This window comes from Ciconia boyciana, chromosome 6, assembly GCF_034638445.1.
Source record: "Ciconia boyciana chromosome 6, ASM3463844v1, whole genome shotgun sequence".
Lineage (NCBI taxonomy): Eukaryota > Metazoa > Chordata > Aves > Ciconiiformes > Ciconiidae > Ciconia > Ciconia boyciana.
This window is the reverse complement of record NC_132939.1, coordinates 61820218-61837110: the sequence shown is the minus strand read 5'-3', so window position 1 is coordinate 61837110 and position 16893 is coordinate 61820218. Positions and strand designations below refer to the sequence as shown.

Below are 16893 nucleotides of genomic sequence, written 5' to 3'. Positions count from 1 at the left end.
AAGTCAATAATTCTGCCGGCTCGAATTCTTTCAATGTCCTTCTTGAACTGTGATGTGATCCTTACCTGCAGTCTTACTCATGACTTTAATATACCCAGATGCAAGTATAGATGAACTGGGGAACAAAAGTCTGGGGAACCCAGATCAGAGCCTGTTGAGAACTCAAGCCTAAGGCATGTCATGGTGGATTAGGGAAATATTCCCATCCCTCCCCCTTCTTTTAATTTCAATGTATTTTAGTTATAAACAAGCTGTTCCAAACTACTGATTCAGTTGGAATGGTTGTTATATTATATTAGTAGTTTCATGCCACTTTTATTTATTTAACCTCTGCAGGTCAGATGTAATGGAAATCAGGGAAGTTCTGTATCTAAATGGAGTCAACCACATCTGACAAACTCAAAGAGTGTTTTCTCCCCTGGGTCACCCCTAAAGCACCAGTGGCTTTATGACAGAAGCACCCACCTCTCACCACGTTGGAGGGCAGCTTCTGCCAGTTCAGCTTCTTCATTCTCAACGTTGGCGTCTTCACCGTCTTGCGGGGAGGCCTGCCCGAGCCAAGAGGGCAGCTGAACTGGGAGGCCACCACGGCTTCTATATGATCTCCTGCCATGCCAGGCAGGAGGGGTGGAGGGGGAGGGATGCCACCCATGCCGGGCAATGGGGGTGGAGGGGGAGGGATGCCACCCATGCCAGGCAACAGGGGTGGAGGGGGAGGGATGCCACCCATGCTGGGCAATGGGGGCGGAGGAGGAGGGATGCCACCCATGCCGGGCAATGGGGGCGGAGGAGGAGGGATGCCCACCATGCCAGGCAATGGGGGTGGAGGAGGAGGGATGCCCACCATGCCGGGCAATGGGGGCGGAGGAGGAGGGATGCCCACCATGCCGGGCAATGGAGGTGGGGGTGGAGGGATGCCCACAATACCTGGCAATGGGGGCGGAGGGGGAGGGATGTCCCCCATGCCTGGAAATGTGGGTGGGGGTGGAGAGATGCCCCCCATGCCTGGCAGTGGGGGTGGGGGTGGAGGGATGCCAGGGAGTGGAGGGGCTGGAGGTGCATTCATCATGGGGGACGTGGGGGTCACGGCTGCTGTGCCAGAGGGTGGGGGTGGAGGTGGTGGGGGTGGAGGTGCTGGGGCAGGAGCAGCGTTGGGTGGAGGGTTAGATGTCTCCGGCAAAGCAGAGCAGGCTGTGAGCTGGGAGGACGAGATCTTTTCGTTGGCGGGTGGCCCTGAGGGAGGTGCTGGTGCCTTGGAGGGGTTTGATGATCCCACTGGGGTCCGAGCTGCACGTGCACATGGCTCTAGCTCAGCCTGGATGCCTCCATTCGCACTCCCGGACAGCCGGTTTTCAGCTCGCTTTTGCTTGTTTGGATGTTTCTTGATAGATAACAGCCTCTCGATGACTTCTTCAACTGTGTTACCTTGGACTAGAGAAACAGGTTGGGGTCAGAGAAAGGGATGGGGCCTAAAGGTTGGTTCACACTATTCAGCCCTCACCAAGCAGCAGATCTGGAGCCACAGAGCCCACTCCCTGGAGTCACTTTACACAACTGCACTTTTAGCTTCCAGGCAATTTGCTTCCCATGGTCCTGGCCCATAAACACTGTTTTGAGCATGCCTGCCAGCAAGACTAGCCAGCACCAGCGGCAAGATGCCAATGAGGACAGATTCCCCCTGACTCCCATGACCCAAAGCTCAGGGCTTAACCATCAGAGTGAGAGTGTGAATCCCAAGACCACTGCTAAACGTGGCCAGTTCTCACTGGCATCTGCATGGCTGGGGCTTCACATCAAGACTTGACGCTGTGCAGCAGGTGTAGCTTTGTCCCAGCTTCTGTTCAGCTCTTAGCAAGTCCCAGAGATTATTTCTTGTGCATTTGGGAAGGACTTTTGTGGGCACTGGGTGGGACAAGGAAAACAAGAGGAGAGTGCAAGGCTGGATGGATACGTCATTCTTACTGTCATTTGCGAGCAAAAGGGCTCTGTTCACTACCGCGTCCAAGGACTCCCACAGAAGAAGGCTGGAGTGATGAGATGGTTCCAAGTGCAGCAGGCTCTGGAGGATGGACAGCAGCTGGATGGAGATTGGAGAGCGGCTTACCTGGAAGACAGGGCAGCTTTCCATCACAGCAAGGCTGGCTCCAAGCAAAGTGTGTTTACTTTGCCATTGCATGACTTTGCAAAAGGGCCCCACGTGAGGGCCTACTTACTTTATTGAAGAGAGATGAAAAGACCTCATGATGATCGTTCATGTTTATCCCGTCACATATCTTTAATAATTCCTCATCATCTTCTATCTTGAACTCCTCAAATGTATCACACTGGATAAGCAGATCCTCCTCCTCTATGTCTCTGCAATATTACAGCATTCATTTTCACTGGAGAGCCCTTCACTGATTTTCAGATGATTGTTTTTGTCTAAATATCTCTTATCTCTTTGCCTCTCAGACTCAGCCAGTCGGTGTTGAAAGTACCCAACTCTGCCTTATTTATAAAGGATCAAATGCCATCAGTGCATCCTTTCTTGAACTGAATGTACCTCTTTCTACAGTCGACACATACAAATGAATGGGACTTTTCATGGCATAACTTGGCCCAGTGTATGCTTTGTATGGACTTCTCCTTGAAGCTGTAACAACAGAGTGGCGTTTCTACCTTTTTGAAACTGGGCCACCTTCTTCTTTTTTTTTTTAATGTCAAGACAAATTGAAAATATTCCACGGATGTTTCTGTTTGAAAGACTTCCTTCTCTGTTACTCAAAATTGGATTTAAAAAAACCCAAACACTCTAAAGCCAACTTTTTCAGCACTCTTGAGACTACTCAGTGCAGGAATTCTACCCTTGCTAGTTGTCAGTATTGAAAGATTGTCTCTTCCCTAATTGTTATGGGGCTGAATGGAGCAATTCCAGTTACATGGATAACTGCAAGTCACATATAATGTATTCTAGAATTTATCATGGGTGTTTCTGACAGAACATCATTTTTAAATTAAGAAAAGGAAAGACAGGTATGTCCAGATACACATTAGTAAAGTGTCTTAGCTGGATGCTTCTGGGACCAACACCAGCAGTGAAGGGGTTTGGATACAGCAAGCTGCTCAGTGAGCCCACAGCATGACCGGAGGTTCCGTCCCAAACGCAGCCTCAATGAGGATGTCGCTGAGCCTTGCTCCATCTGTGCCCAGAGCCTCTGTCAATGCCATCTGTGCCAACAGCTGTCCCCGTGACACTGCGGCTGGCGAGAGCACCTTTGCGCTGGCCTAATGCCTCTGGTTCCTGTGTACTGGGCGCACACTAGCGTGGTCCACGCCACCTGGGTACGCTTCACATGACTGAAGGCTGATAAGTATTAACTTCCCACAGCTATGTCACTGTGAATCTCATTTATAAAAGAAAATTTAAACAGTGATCCTTACCTTAGCTTGTCTAAAATATCCAACAGCTGAAGCCCTGGGAGAACGAAAAAAGAGATATATTGGCATTATGACCTATTTGGTGCTGATCTATTATCATCTTTATATAACGTTATGCTCATAAACATTTTCTTCAGAGAGAAAAAGTGAAAATATCTTCAGATGGATCTGTCAAAGTAGGTAGGGTCATCTGGTAAATGGAAAGACCCATGGTACACGTCTGCAGCTGGGTGAACCACTGCAGCATCCCCCTGGAGTTACTGAGGGACACAGGCACTTCTGGGGCATGAGTCACCTCATTCCGAATTAGACATCTAAAATCAGCCAGATAAATGGTGTTGTCAAATGTCCCTTGCTCTCCACAGGAAGAAATGGAGCCGAGGCTCATCAGCTCAGATGCGCACATTACGTGAGGTGAATCCTATCAATGGTACCTAGGATCCCGGTATTCAAGCAGTTGGAAAGTATTTCTGAATCACAGGGCAGCTTCTGTGGCTCAACGGAGTAGACTCAGGGTAAAGAAACCTTATCTACTCTTATGAGGAGTTACAACATATGGAAATGTGGCTACATCTTAAGATGGTTGGTTATAGAAATGTATTGAATAAGCTCAAGTGATACAGTGCTGCTGGGATTCCAGAAAAGATCAAAGCTATGGGAAAGCAGCAAAGTTAAAAAAAGCTGGTTACAGAAAGGTTGTTGAAGAGAATAGAGACCAAAAGAAAAAAAAAAAAGGAGTCTGACTTTAATATTTGCAGTTTTGCTCCCCAGCCCTCTTCAGGCACCTTATGGTGACTTTCACATGTGAAAATAAAACTGCTTGGCAACTGATTTTCTCCAAAGAAAGTTAGGTGCAACAAACATCCTTACCTATGAACTCGTTTCTGATTTGTGTCCTTGTTCTTAGCTCTTCTTTCCCCAGTATGATGGCATTGATAGCACTCAGCAGTGTCACCATGTATGGCACATTATCTGTGTTGGAGAGCTCGTTCATTATGACGCTGAATCGATACTGCTGGTTCTTCACACTCTGTTAATAACACAAGTGATACTTCTGTTCAGACAGTTCAGAAACATCTACTACTTTGGTGCAGGCTCTCAGATGGAATTAGCATCTTAAAACCTCTCAATTTATCCCACTGTGCACAAGACAGGAAGATACAGGTAAAAGCAGCCCTCCTCCATTACGCACCAGGATCTGGTTGGCAGAGAAAGTCAGTGAAACTCCTCTTGGATCCCTTTATGCTTTCTGAGAACTGATGCACCTACCTGAGCTTGTGGCCAGTGAAAGCCATGGATGTGGCTCCATCTGCTTTGCTAATCTGGTAGTGTTTTTCCTGCCAGAAAGGACCTTGTGGTTGGCAGTCATCTGTCCAGACAAGTCACAGAGCGGCACTGTGGACTTATGCTGACCAGGCCAAATTTCCTACAGTTTTCACCTTATAAATCCCTGCCTCTCTCACCAAAATGATGCAAAATGACCTTCATTCCCAGCCATTTTCTGTGGTACATGGATCTACCTGCATGGATCAGAGCAGAGCCGTACCTCCTGCTGCAGCCCAACACTTGCCTTATAATGGTCCAGGGCATCCAAAGCCAAAGCGTGGCCATCTGATGAGTAAATGCACAGTGCAGCCAGGAGCTCAAATACTTGCTTTTTGACCATGACATTAGTTGTGTCAAGTGCTGGAGGAAAAAAACCAAACCAAAACAAAAATAATTTATAATGACATTGATGTTCTGAATCTTAGTGTCTTCTGCTACATGGCTTATGACCAGTGGTAGAAAAAAGACTGAAGGAGTGGAGCCACTACATGGAAGATGGGAAGAGAAATATTCCAATGTATAGAGATCCCATCCCAATAGCATTATGTGATAGTAAATTCTAGCGGGAACAGTAAATGCTACAGGTACTGTACTGACATTTTGGTGCTGCTTGTAGTTATTCGTCTCTTCCATGTACCAGTGGCATGCTGCAACAGCAGCCAAGATCGCAGCACTCACAATCACACATTTTATTTCCCATTTTCACATATGGGTATTTTCTAGAAGAGCAGATGAAACATTTTCTTCAATTAATGAGACTTATTTTTAGTGCAGAAACACCCAATATGCATATCAAGTAGGCCAATTGTCCTAACCAGTCCCCATGTATTCCCTTTTTTCCACTACTCTTTCTCTGTGAGCCCTGGGAGCTGGGAGGGAGTGTATTAGACCATCTTATTTTTCCTTTATTAGTGCACAAAGAAGCTTGACCGCTGAAAAGCCCAGGGTCCCCCCCTGTTTTCCACAGTGCAAAAATGCCAGCTCTATATTTCACACTGGTTAAGAAAATGCAGGGTGGAGAGGAAGGAAGAGGACTTCAAAACTGAAGAGGGGAGCAAGCTAGCTTTCAGACTAAATGCATTTAAAAGAGCTATTAATAAGGGTTTCTGGGCACAGCTGTGATCTCAGCTCTGTGGAGCAGCACAGAAGTTATCCTCCCAGCACCACCATCATTAAGTGCTGTACAATAAGTTCTAGGAGATGCCCTGATGAGTTTCATACCTAATGACGAGCCAAGTGAATGGCAGGAGAAAGTAAGTGGTATTACCTACCACCTTCTAGAAGGACCAGAGTGAGCAGCACAGAGAATGGGCTCTCTTGAGTTTAAACTATGCCACCCTCCCTCCTCTTTACAGGCTACAAGTCTCCAAGCCCTTTCAATTCCTCTCCCTCTGCCCTTGGGGCTCACAAAGACTAAATAGCAAATGAAACTGAAGGGAGCAAATAGCAAACAACTAAATAGCAAACAACTGAAGGGAGACTTCTCATGCTCGCATATGGCTAAGGCTGGGTTTATCCCTGGCTTCTCAGTGAACTATGAAGGCATTTGTGTGGAAATGAGCCCATCTAAATAGCCTTGAGTGGCAAAGGCAATGCCATTTCCAAGCAATATCATTTTAAAGAAGAAAACGATCTCTGTCATTAATCAGTTGTGATCAACAACTTGCAAGAAGCTTGGAACAGGGCAGGAGGATATGCAACAAAAGCCCCCCCGCCCCATGCTGCATGTGATGGGTGAAGCAGGAAGATGTCTTCTCACCTTGGAAGAGTTTTCTGACATAGCCCTCATTGCTCACAATGTATTCGATGCCTTTATGGGAATTCATGACTGCTCGCACACAGTTAATGCAGGTGAGCTGAAGCAAGGCATCAGAAATCCTGGCCACTCCTCGCCCGGACAGCCTGTCCAGGGCCTCCAGGAGGAGGTCCAGCCCGCACAGCTCCAGGAACTGGACCATCCAGGCATCGTCGCTGTTCTCCAGCCGCTTCTTCAGCCCAGAGTAGTTCACCACCGACGGCATTTGCAGGAGACGGATGCACAGCTCTGGCTCTGCATTTTCTAGATTGGCCTCCGACTGGTCGGTCTCCTGGGGTCCAAGTTTCTCCTTCAGGGCAGCCCACTTCTTGTGGGCACCTTCCTTTTTGATTGACATCGTGAACAGTTTGCCCTGAAAGAAAAAGAAAAGACAAAGTGAGAAGTTTGTTCTGGACTGACCAACAACCCTCTGGCAGCCCTGGTTTTCCTCCTAGCAATCGGGACGTAAAACTCAAGTGCAGCAGGTCCCTGCTCCTAGGCCAGCTCTCCCGCACGCAGGGCACACACTGGAACCAGTCCTCTGTTGAAGAAACTCAATATATCCCCTCCTTAACCACACACATTACACTCAGGCCCTGAAAACTCTGTAAAGAGACTCTTAGCACATCTAAGCCAGCAAATACAGCTTTAAAAGTAGCCAATTTACAGCAGTCAATAGCCACTACCTACTTTCATGCAGCAAAAGGATAAGGTTGGAAGCAGCATTATCAGCTCTGAACTCCTTATGCCCATTAAACCACTTTAAAATCTCACTGTGCTGGAGAGGCTGTGCAGTTTCTAAGTATTTGTAATGGGATGGAGAAGTCATTTTGAGCATACCCTGCTCATAAGAGCATCCGATTACCCTGTTATTTTTTGCTTTTGCTTCTTTTGACTGATGCAGAGGTTAGTTTTATAGCACTCACTTAATCTCTTCCTGTCTGCTGTAATAGCAAATACGTTTGCAAAATGCGGTGCTTGTGCGTGATAATGTGAGAGCCCAACAGGTTGCAAGCGGAGGAACGGCAGCGGGAGACTATGAAAACAGCAGTGCATCTTTTCGGAGATGGGGAGCATCTCTTCAAGGCCCATCTCCCTGGAGGACATGGCCTGTCTCAGCCAGGCCGTTAGCAGCAAGGAGGGTGAGGAGCTGATTCAGCACAGAGAAATAGCAAAGCCAAGTCTAATTAACCCTTGGTGCCAAATTTTATGTTTTTAGGCAGGATCCTTATTTTTCAGACCAAGATCCTTCACCCTCCTGCCTGGGAGGAGGAATCCACTGTCCTGGACTTTTTACCTCTGCACAGGGGATGGGCACAAACGCAAGGGCTGGCAGCGGGGCCAAGCCCTGGCTCACTGGCTGGGACTTGTCCCTGCTCTTGGCTCTGCCATAGCCCAGGCTCTTTCCTCTCCCCAAAGTGAAAGTGTGCACCAAGCAGAGAATCTGGTTTTGGGCCCTGTGTGTGCGTGGAAGAGCTTCGTGGTCCCAGCGGGTGAGAAACCCTGCGAGCGGCCACTGGAGGAGGACGGTCCTGCTGGCTCACGCCCGGGCTCTGCCCTGCCTGGAGCTGTGCCGGGGCTCGTGCCGGTCAGCTGAGGGGCTGCAGAAGTGGCTGCCGACCGCAAGCTCCCTCTCTCTCGGTCTGCCTTCTTTTTATACTCAGCAAATCACATTTTTTACTTGCATATGGCTAAACGTTTCTTAGCAAACCAAATAAGAAAGCGGGCTGGCTTTTTGCTCCCAGTTGTACAAATACTTCATTATATATCGTACCAGCTACAGAAAGTCAGAGAGATTATGATAGCATTATTGACCTTAGGTTTAGCTGATTTTCGAAAATTAAGCTCAACCAATGCAACAGGAGACAGGAAATACCGACAGAGCATCCTGTTTACCAGCTGAATTGTTCTGAATTATCCTTTCCTCCCCACCTGCTCCACACAGATGTGAAGCGGTGAGAAACAAACCCAGGCAGGTACCTCTCCAGTCAGTACCAGCTTGTGTTTTTATGCACTAAGCTGAACAAATTGGATTGATTAACTATTGTCTCCCACAGAGAGTGCACACTTTTTCTGGGGAAGAAAACCAGACGGCTAACGTATCTAATCGTAAAAAGGGAATAAAGTAAATTGGAGCTGTACTATATAAATGGAAAGGAAATAAATATGGAGAAGACCGCAGAACGATTCTGCAGATGGTGTGATAAATCTGTTTACAAACACAGATATGAGTGATATATTATGAATGCAACATCTTTCCATATTTTCCATGAAGCACAGTGTTGCAAAGCCAGTCAGATATACATCTCTAAAGGGCTGGTAGTTTCACCTTTTATCTCTGACCATAGGAGCTTATTGGCAGGTAAATGATCTCAGCAGAGTGAGACAGATAAGGGATTAAAATGGAACGCATGTATCTGGCTGTCCCACAGAGGCCATTTAGACTATGCTGGCTGAGGAAAGGAAAGTCCCCTGACGAAAACGAGACAAGGCGTTAGACTTAAAAGGCTGAATACATCTTGCCTCCTACCAGTAGAAGGGAATGGGGAGCTTTGCCTTTTTCTGCCCAGGCCATTGAGGAGGATGCGATGGTGGAAGCAAAGTCCCCAGCCTCTCTGTCCAACCGTGCTTGCAGCACCCATGGTCTGCCCTCCCCAGGTACGCGCTCAGCATCGGTGCCGAGTGCTGCTCCCGAGGGCACGTCCTGATGGGGCATCTGTGCTTCCTGCTGTGGGGACACCCACAGCCCATAACCTTCACTGAGACAAATGCAACCCTCTCCTCATCTTGCTTCTCACCCTCAGAGGCTGGTTAGGCCTGATGGGGAATGACAACTAAAGAAGCATCAGTGTAAAAATACTCTTCATTTGAAGAGTTTCTTTGGGAAACATAAAGGCATCATAAAGGCTGCTCGTCCTCTTGCACCTGGCCACAGCAACATTGCGGTTCATGGTGCTAACTTTTTGGATCATTGGGTTTGCAAAGCTGTGGTGTTCCCTGCCTCCACCCAACCCAGTTCATAAAATTTCCTCCTCCGTTGTTTTTGAATCAGGTGCTTCCCAGATGCAGTTTTCTGTGTCCCTCTGTCCTTCAAGTCAGCTCCTAGGGAGATGACATCTGTGGGAGATAACTCAGGGCACATCAATACTTTCTCCATCCTGTGAAGCTGTGGAGAACAGAGCTGCACAGCACAGCTTTCAGTCTAAATTATTACATGCCTCCAGGATGACACGGATCACAGCAAGGACCTGAGGACATGTAAAAAGAGATTTCTCTTTTTAGTCCAAGTATAATTGCAGCCAAGTATAATTGAGTGAAAACAAAAGGGAGAAAAATTACAGGCCAAAACCATTCCGATTTTTTTGGAGCAGACCCGCTGCCCATGCTGGAGGATGGGGGGGTGCGAGGGGAACAGCAGCCCCTTGCTGCCCTTTGACGAAGTCTGATCTCACGTGCTGCCCTCACGTCCTCCGCTTCCCTCCGCAAGGCTGCTGGGGCACACCGACCGCCCCTGAGAAAAGCTCTTTTTTTGCTGCTCAGCCCCTCCTCCCTTCCATGCCTGTTCCTGGCACCCAGGAGCCCGTTCTGCCTGCCTGCCTGCTAATGATAGGTTTTGCTTCTGGGTAGTTCCAGTTTTCACTCTGCCACTGGGAATATGCCGAGCCTTTGTATTTTGCAACATGTCAGACTACTCAGTCACTAAAAAGAAACAACATCCTGGCTTTGTGCTTTCCAAAGCCACTTCAAGAAGTGTGACGGGTTTGTTCCTCCTCTCCTCTTGCTTTCATTTGTACTATTGTGTTTTCCTGTGCAGCATCTGAACAGCTCGCATACATACAGGCTAATGAAATCATCCTCCCACGTGCCAAAAGAAGTGGGGGGGGACCACAAACCTCTATTTGAGAAACCAGCCTGACCCCTTGGTGTGGGCCCGTTAGCACTGGTAGGAACTGGCAGCGTTCATAGTCTCCCAGGGGAGCCAACAGTAAGGGTATGGTGGGAAATGGAGGTGTGCAAAGAAAGGCGTGGTTTGCCCAACAGACCCTGCCTCAGCACGCAAACCAGCCACTGCTCCATCCTTTTTCTGCCATAGCCAGTAGCCTCAGTCACCTTCAGATGTAGGTATTCTTGATCCTCAGCTGTATCAGAGGCAAGACTGAGTGATTTATGCTTAAAAAATTAAAAGGTCTTGGAATGAGTGCCCAATCTTGCTCTGCAACTACTGCAGAAGTTCATAAAGTCTCCAGCCCACTACGCTTTGCTTTGGCACAGCCCATGTGTGAGGCAAAGAGGAGCTCCCACACAGCAGCCCGGGTCGGCTGTGTCCTCAGAGGTGCCGCGTCGTTACAGGGAGCGTTTTGTCCTTAGCAGACGAGGGAGCAGGGACACGCAGCCCACTGCGGCCGGCGGGCAGGAGCTGTGCCATCCACGCACTGCACATCCAGCTGTGCATCCACGGTGGCGGCACGGGGCTGGCAATGGCTTCTTCTGGCAGCAAACTCCCAGAAAAGGACTTCAGTGCAGAGACAAAAAGGACTGTGGCCATAGTGGTATAAATGTATATGTGTTTTGCCAGTATAGCTTATTCTTTTACAATGAAAGGAAAAACACATTGTCCTGATTCAGTCCCATCCACCACTAGTAGGATGCTGTGTGCCAGCACAGCTTCTGTCTCCTGGGCAAATATAAGCTATGTTACGGTGAGATGCCTTGCACAAGTGGTAAATGTGTCCATTCAATATGTATTGGTAGTGGTGGGGTTACACCAGGATTAACTACACCGGTAAAAATAATCACCAGTGCCTTCTTCCTCGCCAGTAAATAAACAAGTAAATAAATCATCAGGCTACTACAGGTACCACATACAAATCAAGCTCAAGCGAGACGCTCAAGGATGTTTATGTTAGGATCTTCAGTGGCATCTAAAGCCTTATTTATATTTAAAGGTTGCACTACCTTAGCTTTAAAGGGGTTTGAAAACATTCTTCATTACAACAGTAGCACTGTCTGAGACGCTCAATAACCAATTTACCTTAACCTGGTAAGCCAGGTTTAAATCAGGTTGGTGCAGCTATCAGACCTTCGCTTCAGAAACGGCCACTGCCACCGGGGAGACCTAGCCAGAAGCAAGGTGCCAGCCTTCCCTATCTGTTTGAGTGCCAAGTCAGCCAAACCAATGTAAAAAGCTTTCCACGGTGGACATGAGCCCTGCGGCATTGTCGCACGCTACCACAGGCCTTCGGAGGCATGGCAGATTTCAGGTTGGAGGGATGCCAGGTGGTAGCCAGCACTCGCCCCATGCAGAGGGTGCCGGCTCCCAGCTGCGCTGCAACAAACAGGACTGCAAAATCTTCAGCCCGGTCTCACCGGGGCTTCCTCCCTGCTGTCGTTTAGCAGACCCACGGGAGCCAGCGAGGTGTCCTGACCCCAGCCGGAAAGGAACGGGACTCAGGTCTGGATCCCATGAAAATCCTGACGGGGCATAAGGCGGGTCTGGAGGTCCCCCCGCTCCCTGCTCCAGTGCCCGTACACCCCAGCATCCACTCTACAGCAGTGATTCCAGCATCATTCAGCATTTTGAGATGCAATTTATTATGATGATTTGGGATTCACGTGAGAAGCAGAAACTGTTACCCAGCAACATGGGCAGTGCAGTGGTAACTTTCTAAGACTCTCCTGGTTCCCACTTAATGGGAAGCTGTCACAAAAACAGATATTACGAGAGCCAAAAACCTTTTATTGCTTTTTTGTTTGTTTTTAAACACCTCCACAGGATGCCACGAGGACAGAGAAAACGGACAGAGGAAAGAATTCCTACCTCGGAGCTGAAGCCAAATTATTCTCTTGTCTCTCTCGCACGAAGGATCCTTCTTGACCGGCTCCCCAGCCAGCTCATTTTCTCCTTCTCTGCCAAGCAACCTTCAGTCGATAAAGTCTAAATCCCTGAACGAGCGTGTCTGCAAATTGCACGCTCTAAGAAAGTTCAACAGGATGTCGGTGTCTGATGGCATGTAAATACCAGTCTTCGGAAAGGTGCAAGCAAGTGACTTTTCTGTAGCCTCCAGGAAAGGCATTTGCATGTCATTTGTCACCCCCCTCATTCACTCGGTGCTGGCCACTGGGAAGGTGACACTTCCCCATAGGCTGGGAAGGAGGGAGCCTTGTACTGCACTGCACATCCATCTGCCAGCACGAGAAAGCACAGGCTGACTCAGAGCAAGGAAATGATCAAAGCAGGGAAATGATCTGGCAAAGGAAAGGGGGGGAAAAAAAAAAGAAAAGAAAAAAAGAGGAAGAAGGATGGCTGGGGCGGCTGGGATGGAGAGTGCGGGGGTGGCAGGCGGTGTGGACAGCCCCTTGCACCTTGTATCAGCCATGCGGGGTTTTCTGGCTTTGTGGCACCAGGGCTTTAAACCCTGCAAGATCTCAGAGGTCTCTGAAATGCTGGGAGGGCCAGGACAGCTTAAAATAAGGAGGATGTCCGACCCAAGGCTGCCCACCCTGCGACTGACAGCCAGGAGAGGGGTGGCACAGCAAGGGTCGGAGGCTCAGGCAGCGACGCTCTGGGCAGGGGCTCGATGATGGGAATCCTGCTCTCACCAGGGCACCCCTAAGGTCCCGCTGAGCTTCGGTCCAGCCTGGCTTTTATGGGCCGAGCAGACTCTGAAGACTTTAAAAGTTCTTTTAAACAGAAAACATCTCTGCGCCTTTCTGGTTGAGATTTCACGTGGAAACTAGCTTGTGAGCCACAGCTGTAAAATGCATCCATTCAGCCTCTCGGGAAGTGTTACCCGAAAGCCAGTTATTACTAAATTGTGAATATTTCAACATGGCCCATTTTAGCAGAGACCTCCTGCCTGGCTCAGGGTAGCAGTTAGACTTCAAATACTGGGTTTTTTTCTTACTCCATGAGGCCTCTGCCCTGAATTGAACCCCCTAGATCAAAAGTTGGAGCCCACAATAAGTTTTCCTGCCTTGGTGGGGAAACTCAACCCTTGTGTACACAAGCACAGCTCCACCAATATTAGATATACACTGACCTCTCTGCCCTTCGGTCCAAATTCAGCTAGCCTTTAAAAGACGAACTTGGCCACGTGCTTTCTAATTAAGGCAGTTTCACCATAACAATGCAATGTCCAGGGAAATGACTCTGCACAGCTCCCCATCCTGCTGTAGGAAGCACTCTGAGGGTGTGTTTATACAATCCAAGACAAACATTAATTCATGATGGGTTTTACATCGGCGAATGGATTTCACTTTATGTTACGTGCACTCCTGATGTGTAATCCTCAAGTCCTCAAAAGATTAGTCACTAATCTGGTTCTGGGGAGCAGGATGGGGCTCACAGCAGGTTTTGGGGAAGAAAATAAGAAGTTAAGAGAAAAAAAATCCTGCAAAGAAAGACTGTTGATGTTGCAAATTCCTGTCCTAGCAACCATGGAAGAAATTTAAAGGGCTATCAGCTCCCATCAGATTTCATCTGAAGCCTGGACATGTGAGACACACCAGAAAAGTCTGTGTTCTTAGAAAGGCTGCGTCATCTCCCATGTAAAAACATAAGCAGAAGCAGAAAAATTGGGCTAAAAAGCAGAAAAACCAGCTCTAGAGCTGCAGTGTTCCTCTGCGGGCCCCATGGCACAGCAACAGGAGCAGCAAGGGGCAGCAGCTGAGAAAAATGAGGGGGTTTGGATCCCAGCTCCTGCTCCCAGCTTGTGCATCACTTGTGCTGCTTCCAGGTGTTTGCAGGCCTGCCTGGCTGCTGCAGGCAGCTGCCCGCACCCTCGCCCCGCTCTAACGCCAGCCTGGGTGGGAGCAGCTCACGGCCAGACGGATGCTTCTGCACCCTGCGAGCTCAGCCCCCAGCCGAGGTCTGTCGACCCGACTGTCCGTAACTCGGCACTAGCGAAGGCGTTTGCTTTCCACAGCACGACCAGAAAGAGTCCACGCACGGGGCTGTGGCTCTGACTGAATGCTTTGGGCACTGCCTGGGGAGCGAGGGTCTCCTCAGCACCCCTGGCCTCCTCTTCCTCTGGAGGAAGCAGCGGCAGCCCCATGCTGATGTGCTTGGAGAGGGGTGCCGGTGGGGAGTCCAAAGGCTTATCTCCCAGGAGAGCCGAGTGCTGTCCTGGGGAGCAAAGATTTGCCCCCTAACCCACGAGGATGTAGGATGTTAAGGGTGTAAATCCTTTTGTGGATCCATCCCTTCATGTCTGAGCTTCTGTCCCAGCAACTTTGCTTTCATGTTGCTCAGAGAGGGCGAATGGTTTTCCCCCAGCGAATCAGCTCAATTTTATCCCGATTTTCTAGCAGATGATTTGGTGGTCCTCTGAATAGTAATTACATCAAAATCAGACAGATTAAATCAAGAACTGAAAGTTTAGTCCCATGTTAGGTAAAGAAGAGCCGAGACCCTCTACACCTCCAGCATCGCTCTGCTGCCTCTGGATCACAGCGCAGTGGCTCCCCTGCCCACACGGCAGGTCCACGAAATGCAGGAATCTAATTAAATAGAAATAAATACATCCCATTTGCCCTTACAAATTAGATTATTCCTAATTACAGCAATCAGTGTCTTCTCGCTGCTCTACATTTATGTGACAAATCAGCTCCCGTGCCAGTGGTTTGTCTTGTAAGTTGTGTCAAGGATTTTGGAAAGGAGACACCCAGCTCATTTCTGGCTCACAGGGAGAGATGCCAGCCAGAGGTCTGCTGCGATGGCTCTTTTTAGATTATCCTGCCTAAAATGCCTAGTATCATCGGCTGCTAAATTACTAAACATCAGCACAGCCAGTATTCAAGAATTACAGGTATAATATTCACCTCCTCATCTCTGTAACTGGCTTGTTGGGTACTGAGGGTCCTATGGAGCCAATGAAGACAACCATGTCTTTACAGGGGAAAAATTAATGAAAAGGGGTTTGGCGAGATGAAGACATAAAAATGTAGGGAGAGAACTCAATCCTCCCCCTGCCCACAAGGCAAGGAAGGCGTCTGGCCTTTGCAGCATGACCCTGTGCCGCGGGGACACCGGGAAACCCCAGAAGAGCTGCTGGGGAGCAGATGGGGTGGGCCAGCAATGACCTTCCCAGGCACCGGGAGAGCAGAGCGAAAGCAGCCGGTTTGCTCCCTCCTTGGGGAGCAGCTTCCTGAGCATCCTCAGGAAGTCGCGGGAGCAAGATGGGAGCTGCAAAGCTGACTGCTTGCTCTTCTGCTTACTGAATTTCTCTGCTCTTCTTGGAGACTGAACACCCCTCCAGCCCTCCCGTCACAGACCAGCTCTCTGACTGCTTTTCTGCTGGATACATTCACTTTAGATGATGCTATAAGGAGAAAAAAAAAACCAAAACCTTCTGAAGTAGTCTTTATCTGATGGATACTTCAGGTAATGAAAATAAAGGACTCTGCTACTGCCAGCACATGCATATTTCCTGGAACTTTGTATTTAATGGGGTCGATCTGCTTTAAACATTCAAAACATTTGCTCTGCAGCTCTTCTGGTAGGAAGATTCTGCAACAAAAAACATTCTGTTTTGGGGAGGGTGCTTCCAGCTGGGGAGACTACTCCCTTAACAGTGGGGAACTCAGTGCTTTCTTTGGACAGGCAATGACAAAATTTTCTGTCAAAAACCGAAACTGCACCAGCAAAGGGCACAGACCCATGCACGCATTTCTAAGGGATGTATGTGTTCCCAAGCACAGGCTGAGTAAAGAGCCTGATACTTATTCAGTTTATTTCTCCTGCATACATGTATTGCACCCATGCTGAGGTTGCAGGGGAACCACTTAGGAATTGCCAGGATGAAGGCTGCCCAGGCGGCTGCACCCTGCTCCTTGCACACACACTGGTGCTGCAGTAGTGAGAAGACGTAATTACAGAAAAAGACCTTTTGAGCCCTGCCCCGGAGGGAGAGAGGCAGGCAGGGCCTGTGCTGGTTTTAGCCATACTCCTCCTGCACGGGCACAAACCCTCCTCACTTGCACAAGATGAAGATCTTTGGGCAGGGAATAGCTCTTCCCTGAAAACTGGTGACACAGGAGGTCCGCAGGGGAAAGGGTTGTAGGCACCACTAAGCCAAAGAGCTGCTCGGATCCATATCAACGTTTATGGACGTCCCTGCTGAAAAAAGCCATGGAGACACCAGAACGGTGCACAAGCAAGCAGCTTTTCCCAGCTGTTCTCCAAACAGGCTGCAAACGCGACTCCCTCCTATCGAGATCAGCTTTTCAATTCCGCTGCTGATGAATCATGGTGGTTGGTATCTCACCTGGTGAACAGCCCAAGAGCAAACATCCTGAACATTTTTGTTCAGATAAGGCTGAGCATAGCCAGGATTCCTAATTGCACAGGCAAAGCA

General features: G+C 48.8%; 1 protein-coding gene across 7 annotated transcripts in view; it reads right to left on the bottom strand.

Annotated features, from left to right (window-relative positions):
- The window catches only part of INF2 (inverted formin 2), a 42548-nt gene that overhangs the window by 18533 nt on the left and 7122 nt on the right, over window positions 1–16893 (bottom strand). For 5 of the 7 annotated variants that reach the window (XR_012043208.1, XM_072866211.1, XM_072866210.1 and 2 more), the window contains exons 2-8: window positions 6503–6911; window positions 4988–5103; window positions 4288–4447; window positions 3421–3454; window positions 2214–2355; window positions 1963–2104; window positions 466–1431 (exon numbers count right to left, since the gene is read on the bottom strand). Coding sequence is in view for 5 of the 7 variants with exons in the window: in XM_072866211.1 (XP_072722312.1) it covers window positions 466–1431; window positions 1963–2104; window positions 2214–2355; window positions 3421–3454; window positions 4288–4447; window positions 4988–5103; window positions 6503–6896 (1954 nt within the window). In the remaining 2 variants the exon portion in view is untranslated. Of the gene's footprint in view, window positions 1–465; window positions 1432–1962; window positions 2105–2213; window positions 2356–3416; window positions 3455–4287; window positions 4448–4987; window positions 5104–6502; window positions 6912–12356; window positions 12742–16893 lie in introns of those variants that run through there. The other 2 variants (XR_012043209.1, XM_072866213.1) reach the window with 2 other exon arrangements.